Source organism: Mustela nivalis (assembly GCF_964662115.1).
Source record: "Mustela nivalis genome assembly, chromosome: 1".
NCBI lineage: Eukaryota > Metazoa > Chordata > Mammalia > Carnivora > Mustelidae > Mustela > Mustela nivalis.
In genome coordinates, this window is record NC_139020.1 from 198,225,700 (window position 1) to 198,239,165 (window position 13,466).

The 13,466-nt window shown below is 42.7% G+C and overlaps 2 protein-coding genes across 2 annotated transcripts in view; one reads left to right on the forward strand and one right to left on the reverse strand.

Annotated features, from left to right (window-relative positions):
* Positions 1–13,466, reverse strand: part of FBXW12 (F-box and WD repeat domain containing 12) — a 62,190-nt gene that overhangs the window by 33,783 nt on the left and 14,941 nt on the right. The window contains exons 2-3 of the mRNA XM_082704515.1: positions 6,543–6,664; positions 250–335 (exon numbers count right to left, since the gene is read on the reverse strand). Of these exons, the coding sequence (XP_082560641.1) occupies positions 250–335; positions 6,543–6,576 (120 nt within the window). The 5' untranslated portion in view covers positions 6,577–6,664. The remainder of the gene's footprint in view (positions 1–249; positions 336–6,542; positions 6,665–13,466) is intronic.
* Positions 8,355–11,851, forward strand: SPINK8 (serine peptidase inhibitor Kazal type 8 (putative)). The gene is given in 3 exon segments (XM_082726058.1): positions 8,355–8,555; positions 8,558–8,599; positions 11,653–11,851. Coding segments are annotated over 3 exon segments (258 nt in total). The 5' UTR covers positions 8,355–8,461; the 3' UTR covers positions 11,775–11,851.

Sequence of the window (13,466 nt, forward strand, 5' to 3'; positions counted from 1 at the left end):
ACTTTGCAGGGTGACAGATGGCGCTCACACTTGCAGTGAGCATTTGTGTAAGGCATATAATTGTTGAATCAGAACTTTGTACACCTGACACGAACCAATTACATGTCAACTATACTTTGATTTTAAAAAAGAAAGAAAGAAAGAAAAAAAATCGATCACAGCCCTCATGTTAAACTCAAGCATATGAAGACCAGAAGATAGCCAACTCATGTCCATTTTATACTGGATCCAGTGGTTCTGTGAACTTACCTCATTGTCCTTTCTCTGGTCTTGGACTATAAAGTCATGACAGCTCTGCCTGGCTGGTGGGAGGGCACGTGTGTTGGTTCTATGTCCTGTGAAGTAAAATTCACTGAGGTAAGAAGAGCCAAGTGAATGCTCCTGAAAGCATCTTAACTAATCAAAATACTGTACTGTATCCAGGTAGAATTGTGGTCTCAAAGACAAAGGGCATGCGGGTCCCATCACAGGCCAAGCTATGGCTGTTGCGAAAACAAGATGGATCATGGCGGATGAGAGTCAGCTATCATAAACATAACTGTGGGGCCATTCTCTGAGCAGCAGCCAAGGCGACGGATTAACCTTGTAGGAACAGATTAACACGAACTCCGGAATGTGGCTCTTAGTCTAACATGTGTTGTCTCTTGTCTCTATCAGGAAGGAGAATCTAAAGAAATTTTCAATCACCTGGATAAGAAAGCATTCAGGGGCACCTGGGTGGATCAGTGGGTTAAAGCCTCTGCCTTCGGCTCAGGTCATGGTCCTGGCATCCTGGGATCGAGCCCCGCATCGCCCTCTCTACTCAGGAGAGAGCCTGCTTCCCCCCACCTCTCTGTTTGTGTCTCTGCCAACTTGTGATCTCTGTCAAGTAAATAAATAAAATCTTAAATTTTAAAAATAAATAAATAAATAAATAAAAAAGAAAGCATTCACATTCTCTCTCTTTCCACCCAGCTGCCACAACTTTTCTGTTCTACGTCATCATGTAATCTGACAGGATTTTCATTATCTTGACATGCTGACATCATGTTAACCGGTTCTCAAGAACAAGATATAGAAAGTTCTCTGGATAATCAGGGAAGACAAATGGGCCCCAGGATGTAGGATAAATGCCCTCTCTTTTCATATCCAAAATATTTAATAGAGCCGTCTACACGACAGTGTCTGCCTTCATTCTTAGCTTCCTCGGAATCACAGTTCCACGGAGGGTGCTGAAACCATCAATTTCCCCAGAACTTCCTTCCTGTTTAATTCAAGAGCTACTTCAATGTAGTTATATTAATTTTCCTCTTAACAGTTTTGGAATTAGTCAAAATCCAAAATATTTGTTAAGATGACATTAGCGGGGTGGGGGGAGGGTGCTTATTTACTTCTTCCTCCTTGGCAGTCCCATTTTACACATTTTTTGGTGTATTTCACTCTTTTTAAAAAAAAAAAAGATTTTATTTATTTATTTGACAGAGATCACAAGTAGGCAGAGAGGCAGGCAGAGAGAGAGGGGGAAGCAGGCTCCCCGCCGAGCAGAGAGCCCCATGTGAGGCTCGATCCCAGGACCCTGAGATCAAGACCTGAGCTGAAGGCAGATGCTTAACCGACTGAGCCACCCAGGCACCCCTCTATTTCACTCTTTATATCATAAATGCCTGAGTATCTGAAATTTGTGAAGAAAAGCATATGGAATTATACATTCAGGGAAATCTATTCCTCAAAGGAACCATAATTCTCTCTGGAAAGTGAAATTAGATTCTCTACACTCATTTACTGCATCTGAGGATATCTGTTTCCCATCACCCTGGAAATTACTGGGAAGTTTCTCTTCTAGTTAATTTTGACCATTTTGTTGGGCATTTTCATTAACTGCTAATCATTTTCAATAATAATACTTGGACAAATCTAGGTCGGAGAATTAGCATGCTGTTCTCTTAAAGCGACGGTTATTCCTGCTGCAGGTGGCAGCTCTGGAAACAGGCGAGCTCAGAGTTACCATGCAGAGTTTAGCTGCTTCTCACCATACGTGCATTTGGGTAGAAAGCTGAGAATTTCCGGCCTCATTTCTTATAATCACCCTTATCCCGTCGCACATCTAAATTGTGACTGTGTCATCTTCTCTAAGCTCGACGGGAATCTCAGATATTGCAACATACAAAGTTCCGTGTCCAGCTGGAACCCAGAACTCTCGATTCCTGGTTGAATTCAGTTTATCCTAACTGGTAAGGTAGACATTTCCATGGCACTTCTAGGGTTCCGAGGATCGTCTTCTCCAGAGTTTGCAAGTGACAGAAGAAAACCTATCACACTGGGGCACATGGTGGTGAAACAGGATAGGAATTTATTTCACAGAGGCGGACTCCTGGAAGGCAGCAGACTAGCTTCTCAAAGACCATCTCCAAAGTGCTGAAAACACTTCCAGGTTTGTAAGAGGGAACTGTGGGACAAAGGTCGGTGAGTACGGGCAGGTGACCAGTGAAGGTCATGTCCACAGGTCTTGGGGTCAGTCACCATCCCTGTCTTGTTGGCTCAGGGCAGTTCTTTTTGCTTGAGGAGTAGTTTCAGTTCCTGTGAAGGATGCTTTGCCCGAAGGGTCTTTGGCCTGAGTTAGGAGATAAGCTGGAAAGAACTGAATCAATTAGAAAGTAGGACTGAGGTCAAAACAGAGGTTCTTAAGTCCTCTTTCAGACACAGATAACCAGTATCTCTCTCTGACAGAAAACTAGGACTCACATTCTGATTCTTTTTTTTTTTTTTTTAAAGATTTATTTATTTATTTATTTGACAGACAGAGATCACAAATAGGCAGAGAGGCAGGCAGGCAGAGAGAGAGAGGAGGAAGCAGGCTCCCCACTGAGCAGAAAGCCCGATGCGGGGCTCGATCTCAGGACCCCGAGATCATGACCTGAGCTGAAGGTAGAGGCTTAACCCACTGAGCCACCCAGGCGCCCCTCACATTCTGATTCTATCTCTATTTTTAGTAGCCTGTGCCATTCTAACTATTAACTCATTTCCTCTCTCTTTTCCCTAACCTCACCCACTTCTTTGAATAGCTTAAATGTTTGAATACCCACTGTCTTCAAATATCTTAAAGTACACTATCATTTGGCAAAATCTAGGCTTCTTATCTCTGTGCCTCAGTGTTCTATGTCCCAAGCTTCAACAATTTTCTGATTCAGAATCTCTTATCATGTTAAATATTTCATTAAAGGTATGCTTTGGGACTGGGATAAATAAGCACACACACATACACACACACACACACATTTGGGAATTCTGTGCCCTATCACTTTCTGAGAACACAGAGAGAATGGGATATTTAGCAAGATGGGTTATACTTGGAAAGGGGTTCAGATACGCTGGACCCTTCTGTTCCTACTTTGATTTCATTGACAGTAATCATCTAAGGATACCTGTTTTATATTTTTTTAATTAAAGATTTTATTTAGTTTCTCGAGGGAGAGAGAGAGAGAGAGCATGCACAAGCGAGAGCATGAGCAGGGGCGAGGGTCAGAGACAGAGGGAGAAGCAGACTCCCCGCTGAGCAGGGACCTGCACGTGGGACTTGATCCCCTGATTCCAGGATCACAACCTGAGCCAAAGGCAGACACTTAACCAACTGAGCCACCCACGTGCCTGGGATACCTGTTTTATTTATTTATTTTTTAAAAGATTTTATTTATTTATTTGACAGAGAGAGATCACAAGTAGGGAGAGACACAGGCAGAGAGAGAGAGAGGAGGAAGCAGGCTCCCCGCTGACCAGAGAGCCCAATGTGGGACTCAATCCCAGGACCCTGAGATCATGACCCAAGCTGAAGGCAGAAGCTTAACCCACTGAGCCACCCAGGCACCCCAGGATCCCTGTTTTTTTTTTTTTTTTTTAAGATTTTATTTATTTATTTGACAGAGAGAAATTACAAGTACACTGAGAGGCAGGCAGAGAGAGAGAGAAGGAAGCAGGCTCCCTGCTGAGGAGAGAGCCCGATGCAGGACTTGATCCCAGGACCCTGAGATCATGACCTGAGCCGAAGGCAGCGGCTCAACCCACTGAGCCACCCAGGCGCCCCCAGGATCCCTGTTTTAAAACTATTTTAGAATTCTACATTTTCCTGCATCATCTTTTATAAAAATGTCTGGTTTTATACACAAATATTAGGAACATTATAATTTTTCTGCTTATATATAAGGAATAAAATCTTTGCGTTCCCATGCTCTGATGGCATAGGTGCTGGGAGATTCTCATTCGTTTCTGTCTCAGAGCCAGATACAATGAAGGAGACAGTGTCTCTCTCACCCAAAGGGCTTGTGATCAGCGAGAAGCTGCCCACTTTCTTTTCTTCAGTATATAACTGGACACGTAACAGTGTAGGTCTGGAGGTTTCAGAGATCAAATGATCCTTACAGATAATTTTTAATTGCTATTTCTTCCCCTAAACATGTTTTCCTACCCCTGCTATTACCTTTTTTATTCTTTTTACTCTATTTCTTCATCAGCTCTTTCAGGTGGCATGAACGAGCTGATTGTTAAATGGAGGTGAAGAGCTGACTTGGGTAGCTGGTGGGTGGGTGATGCAGGGAAGTATTTAATGGTGACAGTCACTGATCATGGAGGAAAGCCTGAACGGCTATTTTGTGATTGAGCTGAAAACAGATCTCTTTGTATTGCTCGGTTTACTAAAACAAACTGTATATAGTTGCTTACGTTTTCTTACACTTTCTGAATATGTACAGCACGTTTCTGTGCTTTGCTTGGGCATCACCCGTGTCCTCCTCCATCGTGGAAGTGCTGTGATTCAGCTTTTCCGTCCTCTTGGCTTTGGTCTAGAGCTCCCTCTTCTGCCACCTCGCCAGGTCAAACGGCTCTTTGGCTGCATGGCTCCCTACAGCAGATTTCCTTTTTTTTCTTTTTCTTTTTTTTTTTTTAAGATTTTATTTATTTGATAGACCGAGATCACAAGTAGGCAGAGAAGCAGGCAGAGAGAGAGAGAGAGAGAGAAGGAAACAGGCTCCCCTCCAAGCAGAAAGCCCGATGCGGGCTCGATCCCAGGACCCTGGGACCATGACCTGAGCTGAAGGCAGAGGCTTTAACCCACTGAGCCACCCAGGCCCACCCTTTTTCTTTCTTTATAACATTTTTTTTTAAAACTGGTCAGTAAAAAAAATATGCACCACCTAACACAGTGTCCCAAGAGGAGACTAAGCCATCTACTTGCTTCCTTTTTTTAGAAGATAAAACACCCAATATTGGACTCTCACCTTGATTTTATTTATTTGTTTTCCTATTTTTTCATTCGTCTTCAAAATTATTAAAGCTATTTGTTGGCTTATAAAGATCTATTTATTTCTTTTTCTTTTTTTTTTTTAAAGATTTTATTTTTAAATAATCTCTACACCCAACGTGGGGCTCGAACTCACAACGTCAAGATCAAGAGTTGGGGCGCCTGGGTGGCTCAGTGGGTTAAGCTGCTGCCTTCGGCTCAGGTCATGACCTCAGGGTCCTGGGATCGAGTCCCGCATCGGGCTCTCTGCTCAGCAGGGAGCCTGCTTCCTCCTCTCTCTCTCTGCCTGCCTCTCTGCCTACTTGTGACCTCTCTCTGTCAAATAAATAAATAAAATCTTTAAAAAAAAAAAAAAAGATCAAGAGTCACACGCTCCACTGACTGAGCCAGCTGGTGACAATGACTTCATCATCGTAGCTCTCTGTAAATGTAAAATATTTTTTCAAAGTCCTATTTTACTCCATATTTAAATCTGAGCTTTGATGTTTAAGTTTAAAATATTCAGACAACTGAAGTATTTAAATTAAAGATATAAAGCAATACAATTTTGCAAAAAGAACTACATGACTACATCTCAAATTTAGAGGCAGGGACAACCATATCAAAGAAGATAAGAAAGCAGAAACTATGTAATAATAAAATGGAATTACTTGATTAAACACCATGTAAAAATATTTGTGTGATAATATATTCTATAAACATAATTAATATACAATTAGCATGTAAATAATAAATCTAGTAAAAATGTACTTTGCAGATTATAAAATTTGATTAGTTACACAGAAGTAATAACTTATGAATTTCTGAGGAAAGACTAAAGGAAAACTGGAGAAAAGGTATGAATTTTCGGTTCACAAGGACCAACCCAGAGAGACACATCCTCTTAGAAAAGTATTCACATTCATTTGGGTGGAAAAATGCAAATTAAAGTAACAAAGGCAGGGCACCTCGGTGGCTCAGTCGGTTAAGCATCTGACTTGGCTCAGGTCATGATCTCAGGGTCCAGGGACCAGCCCCCCGTGGAGTCTCATGCTGGGCTCTATGTTCAGCTAAGAGTCTGTTTCTCCCTCTCCCTCTGCCTCTTCCCCAACACCCATGCTCTCTATCTCATTCAAACAAATAAAATCTTTAAAAAATAATAATAAAATAACAATGCCATATCACTTTCTAATCATCAACCCAGGGAAATGCTGAAATTACTAATGCCAGTGGGAATTAAGGAGACAAGCCCATTCCTACCGTGCTGGTAGAACTCTGACTTGTTTCAACCTACCTGGAAATCCGTGATCCTTGGCCTCTTCCCTCATCTCCCTCTCCCTTCTCTGTTTTTCCCAGTCTTCCTTCTCTCACTCCTTCCTTTCTTTAAAGCAGCATCCCACTCCCGTGAGTCTGAATCTGCCGTAAGAGGAAAGAAACAAGAATAAGCTTCCTGCAAGGCTGCAATCAGCAAACATCTAGGTTCTTAAATACTCCATAAAATATACAACGAGGCTACCCATATTGGAGACTGTGCGGTGTAAAAGTGAAAGACCCTAGAGCCAGTGCAAATCTCAGCTGTGCTACTCATCAGACATATGGATATTGGCAAGTTATTTAACCTGACAGTGTTGCATTTTCCAGATCAGTGACATGAGGATAACACTGTATCTAATTCCTAAGTATGTTTTGATAATTAAAGTAGATCTTATCCCACAGAGTCACCTAGCCTCCCCCCACCACCATCGACTTATTTAATGTGAACATGATTTTTCAGTGTGAATCTGTGAAAAAACAGGGCAAATAGAGAACTGATGCTGGGTCCCGAGTAATTCCAGCAACAAGTAATATTCAAGGGTCTATACACAAATAACTGGGAAACATCAGCACCATGCAACACATTATGAGCTAGGTCCAGGTTTGGCAAGAACGACTAGATTCTGAAGTGGTAGTGGACAGCACGCTTAAAAAACTGAAATAGAAACTCGTGAGATTTAGGCATTACAGAATTACAGAATTTGGAGTTGGAAGAAATAGGTATCAGTGGTGACCACATTCCCAGCTTCAGAGTTCCCTTCCTTCGGGGCGCCTGGCTGGATCAGTCAGTGGAGTGTGCCACTCTTGATCTCCAAGTTGTGAGTTCGGGCCTCACGCTGGGTGTAGAGTTAACTCAAAAATAATTAAAAAAAAAAATCCTTGAAACCAAAGTTCACGGTCTTCTACTGCCAGGCATCTCAGCCTTGAGAAGACATTTCCTCCCTCACCCACCCACTCCCACACACATCGTTATTTCATTATCAACAAACTGGAAATTTAAAAATCTTGTCCAGCCTGTTTATCACAGCAACTATGGGAGTCCCGGCAGCTAAAGTGGACATACAAATTTGCAAACGTTTGAGTAGGAAAAGGGTTATATAATTTACTATTTGTTTTACTCAGGAGGTCTTGGTCAGAAATTACCTAGGTATAAAATTTTCCTTACGGATTGAAACCCTCATATAAATAATGTCAACTGCCTTGTACTATCATATTTTCAACAATGCAAGTAAGCTGTTGGCAAATACTGTATGGTTTTCCCTTCAATACTATTATTGATTACTAAATATTAACACCAAAGTAATAATATGGAAGATTAAGAAATGAGAGTGGGTTGTTTTGTCTCTTCCTGTCTTTTATTATCTGTTGATTTAACATGTGTCACTGAACTTCCTAGTGACTATCCTTCTTACATCAGAGACAAAGATCAACTTATAAACATTTAATTGCAAAGTTCTTAGTGTGTATTCTTTACCAAGTGATCCCCTCTAGATAGTCCTCACTAGCTCTTTTTTCTGGCATCTCCTAAAATTCCATTTTTGAGATCATTTTCTTCTTCTTTTTTTTTAAGATTTTATTTATTTGACAGAGAGAGAGAGAACATAAGCAGGCAGAGCAGCAGAGAGAGAGAGGGAAGCAGGCTCCCCGCTGAGCAGAGAGCCCGATGCGGGGCTCGATCCAGGACCCTGAGATGATGATGACCTGAGCCAAAGGCAGAGGCTTTAACCCACTGAGCCACCCAGGCACCCCGGGATTATTTTCTTCTAATGTCCAATTGTTCTAGGGAAATAAATGAAGCAACTTAATAGCATCAGACAAAATTCACTTCAAATGGCCTAAGGAAAGAACAGACTCGAAGCCTTTAGACTTTGCTTCCTGGTCAGTCAGATCTGTGTGAGAATGCGTACTTTGCATGGAACTTTCTCTCTCCAGCCATCAAAGGCTGCATATTTTCACAGCTTTTCTCCCACCATGAAGGAGGTTTTCTCAAATGCTGTCTTGTGTTGGCCATCTCTGTGTGGGCTGCCTTTGCAGTTGGTGAGTTACGTACGCTTGTTCATTTTCTGGGGTATATCCAGGATTACTGGATAGCAGGAGGGAGGAGTAGGAGGGAGGAGTAGAAGCGCAGTTCAGTTTTGTTTAATCCCAATTCCTAACTCTACAGATGTAGAAACTGAACCCAAAGGAAGAAAGGATTCCCTCAATGTCATTGATATCAAAGCTGGGAGTAAACTCCAGAACTTCCAAACCCAGGACCTTTCTCAAGTCCCTGATTACTACCGAGGCATTCAAACCTTAAAAACACTCATTTCCAGAGTCTGTATATTTACATTTCTCAAACCCTAAAAGAACATGCTGAGGGTCTGTGGAAATAGAATCAGATTTCTGGTCAGTGGCTGGTTTGAGAGGAAACAGTGTTCATGCTTAACTGTAGGGAATCTCAGTGCAGAGCATTCTGATTGTGTGGGGGCCAGGAGTGCCAGTGGTCAAAGTCACCCAAGGCAGGATAAGAGACATAAAAGTTTAGGGAGCAGCAGGCAGGACAACGAAGCAGAGACTGCCCGGAGGTGGTGGCGAGGGGCTATAGTTATAGGGCGGAAGGAGGAAGTATAGGGACTTATGGAATTTTCCCTTTTTTGGTAATCTTAGGAACTGCATGTGGCTGTAATTAGTCAGTTAGGACCCATGGCTATTTCAGGTGGATTGCCTAATAAGCCTGTTTGTATCAGCTCAGTGGTCTCCGGTCACTGTGGACCCACTTGCCTTCTTCAGATTTCCATTGCTCAAGCCTGTTGCCTAAAGGCAGCCTCTACACTCAACAGGCCCATCTGTTTCCCATCTGGACGCTGAAACTCTCATTCACCTTCAATTTTCTACTTTCTTTTTTTTTTTTTTTCAAATTTTATTTATTTATTTGACAGGCAGAGATTACAAGTAGGCTGAGAGGCAGGCAGAGAGAGAGAAGGAGGAAGCAGGCTCCCTGCTGAGCAGAGAGCCCGATGCGGGGCTCGATCCCAGGACCCTGGGATCATGACCTGAGCTGAAGACAGAGGCTTTAACCCACTGAGCCACCCAGGCGCCCCAATTTTCTACTTTCGGTTGGTACTTTCTCTCACTTAAAACAATTTTTTCAAGCCTCTCACATCTTAAGAGGCTCTGTAACAAATTGAAAACGATTCTTCGTGCCTCTCATATCTGAAGGGGAAAACCCCTTTTCTTCTTCTACTGAAGATAAAACTATTTCCTTCTTCTCCAACACTTCTGACACCAAATGTGTGGGTTTTCCACACCAAGCAATCCTCCCATTTTCTGTGGACACCAACTGGGTATCCCACAATTTAATACAATTGTGACAATACTATCTAGCATCCATCCAAAACCAGATACCCAGGGACCCCTGGTCTAGGATGTTTATGGAGGTTCCATTATGATCGTGTCAACTTAGAAAAAGAGGCAAAGCTGAAAAAGAACAATGGCCTTTAGCTGAGAGGTCTCAGAATCGTAATTTGGCAAGCACAGTTTCCGGGGTAACCCAAAAAGTGTCCTGCTCCCATGGGAAAGTAGGCGGTTTTTGTGAGAAAGAAGGAGGACAGCTACAGGAGATGAAGAAGAGAAAAAAACTTAATCCAGTGCTAACCGGTTGGGCTGCCTTCGATGACTACCTCGTTGATTATTTTATAGTTGTTATCAAATAAAACTGAGATGCATTCGTCAACAATTTTTGTCTTCATAAAGGTCGTGTCAACAGTTTTATGGTCTGAGGACCAGTTTGGATTTTACAAGCAACTGTTTGTGATACCATGACCTCTTCTGGCCCAGTTCAGGAGTTCATTAGTTAGAAAGGAAAATAGAGGGGTGCCTGGGTGACTCAGTGGGTTAAGCCTCTGCCTTCAGCTCAGGTCATGATCCCAGGGTCCTGGGATTGAGCCCCACATGGGGCTCTCTGCTCAGCAGGGAGCCTGCTTCCCCCTCTCTCTCTGCCTGCCTCTCTACCTACTTGTGATCTCTGTCAAATAAATAAATAAAATCTTAAAAAAAAAAAAAAAAGAAAGGAAAATGAGCTTCAAAATGGAATCTCTCCTGTCTAGGAATTTTATACAGTTCCACAAAGGCATGATTGATTAAATCATTGGTCACTGGCAATTATTCAATCTCCACCTTCTGATGGGATCTGATGCTTCCCATGTGCCAGCCAGAGTCTCTCTCATTCTAGCTTTTCCCCTTAAGGTCAGAAGACAGCAGCAGCATCTCTGAATATGTTTTTTTGTCTTCCAGATTTCCCTCTTCCTACAGGCACAGGGGCTCACCTACAAGAGGCAAAGGTGAACTCTACTTCCTTGGTCCCAGGAACAGGGGTGGGAAGAAAGGCAGTTTCCTTGATAGGCCCCAGAGCTTTTCTCTGAGAGGCGGGGGCAGAGGGGGCTTGTGTGGGAATAACACCACAGTAAAAACTGAGTCATCAACTGTGTGGCTCATTTCCTATGTTCCTAAGCCCTCTTCCCATGCATTATTCCAATCAGTTCATACTCTCTTGTGGGATAGAAGCCAAGTATTTTGAACCAGTAAATGGATGGAGTCATGGCTCAAGTTCAGGTCTGTCCTATGCTGCAGGGATCATTCCTTCAGCCAAGATGGACCAAAATGTACATCCTGCCTCCTCTACCCTAAGGCCCCACAAATATTCTCTGGGTTCCCTTCCTTCTACTCCCTCCCTCTGCTGGGACAAGTTTGACACCACTGCTGTCTGAAGCACCACACACACACAAGTCATTCAGTAATGCTCATAAGGAAAGTCTCCCCTCCAAGACATGTTCTTTTCTGTAATCTAATAATCACATTTTGCGGTTGGTAGGGCAAGGGATTTTCATCCTAATGAGGAACTTACAGCTCAGACTGGGAGTTCACAGAATATTATATTATATTCATATTGTTGGATAAGTGCCAGGGGTCGGACCTTGAAGCTGCCAAAGTCTCTGGACTCCTGATCTAGCATTACTTCTGCAAGCTTCCAACCCCACTACCAGGGACAGTGGTCAGAGGTCCTAGACGAAGGCATCTGAAGCAGGAGTCTGTGTCTCATCTTTAGGCAGAATCCACTGAGAATAGAAAGAAGTGTTCGATTTTCTCTTACATCAAGCCAAATGAACCCATATGTGGCAGTGACCAGGTTACTTACAGCGGTGAATGTCATCTCTGCTCCCAAATCCCCTAAGTCTTGATTTTTATTCTCCCTTCTCCCAGTCAGGAGGCTAAAGGTAGCCAGGATAGGAGTAACCTCCTCAGAATGCTTCCTACTGGTTAGCTCCTCCCTCTGGTGACTCCTCCATGATTTGCTCCTCCATCTCTTCCATCCTTTGCTTGTGTCCCCGGAAGGGATCCCATTCACACTATGCAGAAACAGAAACCCGCCGAGGTGAGCATGTTGTGCCTGACTTCGACAAGTATCATGTAGAAAGTTCTCAAGTAGCAAGGAGCTGCAGCATTCAGATCATGGGACCGCAGCAGACAAGGGTTACCCTCAAGCCCCTACACACCAAGAACAGAAATCTGACAAAGAAGAGGAGGAGGAGGCTGGCTGAAGAGTCTTCCCAGCTGTTGATTCATTGATCTTTGAATGGGAACTCTTCTCAACTTTCTTTAGCTTCCAACTTTCTTGTAGCTTTCATGTGTGAGCTACGTGGTTTAGTCTTTGGGCACATCACATGTTAGACATGAAATGGCCAATGCTTTGGTCTAAGAGGAACAGCAAGGCATGGGTTTTCATCAAGGACACTGCCTGACAGAGGCTGTGGACAGAGGAAGGATTCCCTGATATCTGCTCTTTCCTTTAAGGAAAAAAGCAACACCCTTGGATAACTAAGATTTAGAGATTAAGTCCAATATTTTAAGAGAGAGAAGAGCAAAGACAGGAGAGTAGATAAAACTTTCTTTCTCTCCTTCCTCTTGTCTTCTGCTTAAAAGAAGAAATAATAATTGTGGTCACAACAAGAGATGTCAAGCTGGGTAGGACTGGCCTTTCTTGCATGCCTTGCTGCATAAATACCAAAACTTACACTAGAACCCATAAAAGACTTGTGAGATGAACAGCTTTCATGTCAGCCTCCATCACCGGTACAGACATCCGATCATCAGAATGCACAATCTGGGGAATTTAGAACATCACAGACTCATTGAATGTTAAAACCAGGAGGTACTTGAGAGATAGACAGTTTTCAAAGAACTTCCATTGACTAATATTTTCTGAAATATTTTCTTTTTTTTTTTTTTAAAGATTTTATTTATTTATTTGACAGACAGAGATCACAAGTAGGCAGAGAGGCAGGCAGAGAGAGAGGAGGAAGCAGGCTCCCTGCCGAGCAGAGAGCCCGATGTGGGACTCGATCCCAGGACCTGAGATCATGACCTGAGCCGAAGGCAGCGGCTCAACCCACTGAGCCACCCAGGCGCCCCTGAAATATTTTCTTAATAGTTAAAACGGGAATGAAAAGATTTTAATGTATAATAATCTAGTTTGTATTGATACCACATTAATTACAAAAGTTTTAAAAATATTTTATTTATTTAAAAATATTTTATTTATTTATTTATAAATATAAAAATATTTTATTTATTTCACAAGTAGACAGAGCAGCAGGCAGAGAGAAAGGGGAAACAGGATCCCTGCTGAGCAGGGAGCCCGATGCCGGGCTCGATCCCAGGACTCTGAGACCATGACCTGAGCCGAAGGTAGAGGCTTTGGGGAGCCTTCTTCCCCTCTCTCTCTGCCTGTCTCTCTGCCTACTTGTGATCTTTCTCTGTCAAATAAATAAATAAAACATATTAAAAAAAAATCTTCAAGTACTTGTTGGCCATCTGTATACCTTCTCTGGAGACATGTGTATTTGAGTCTTTTGCCCATTTTTTT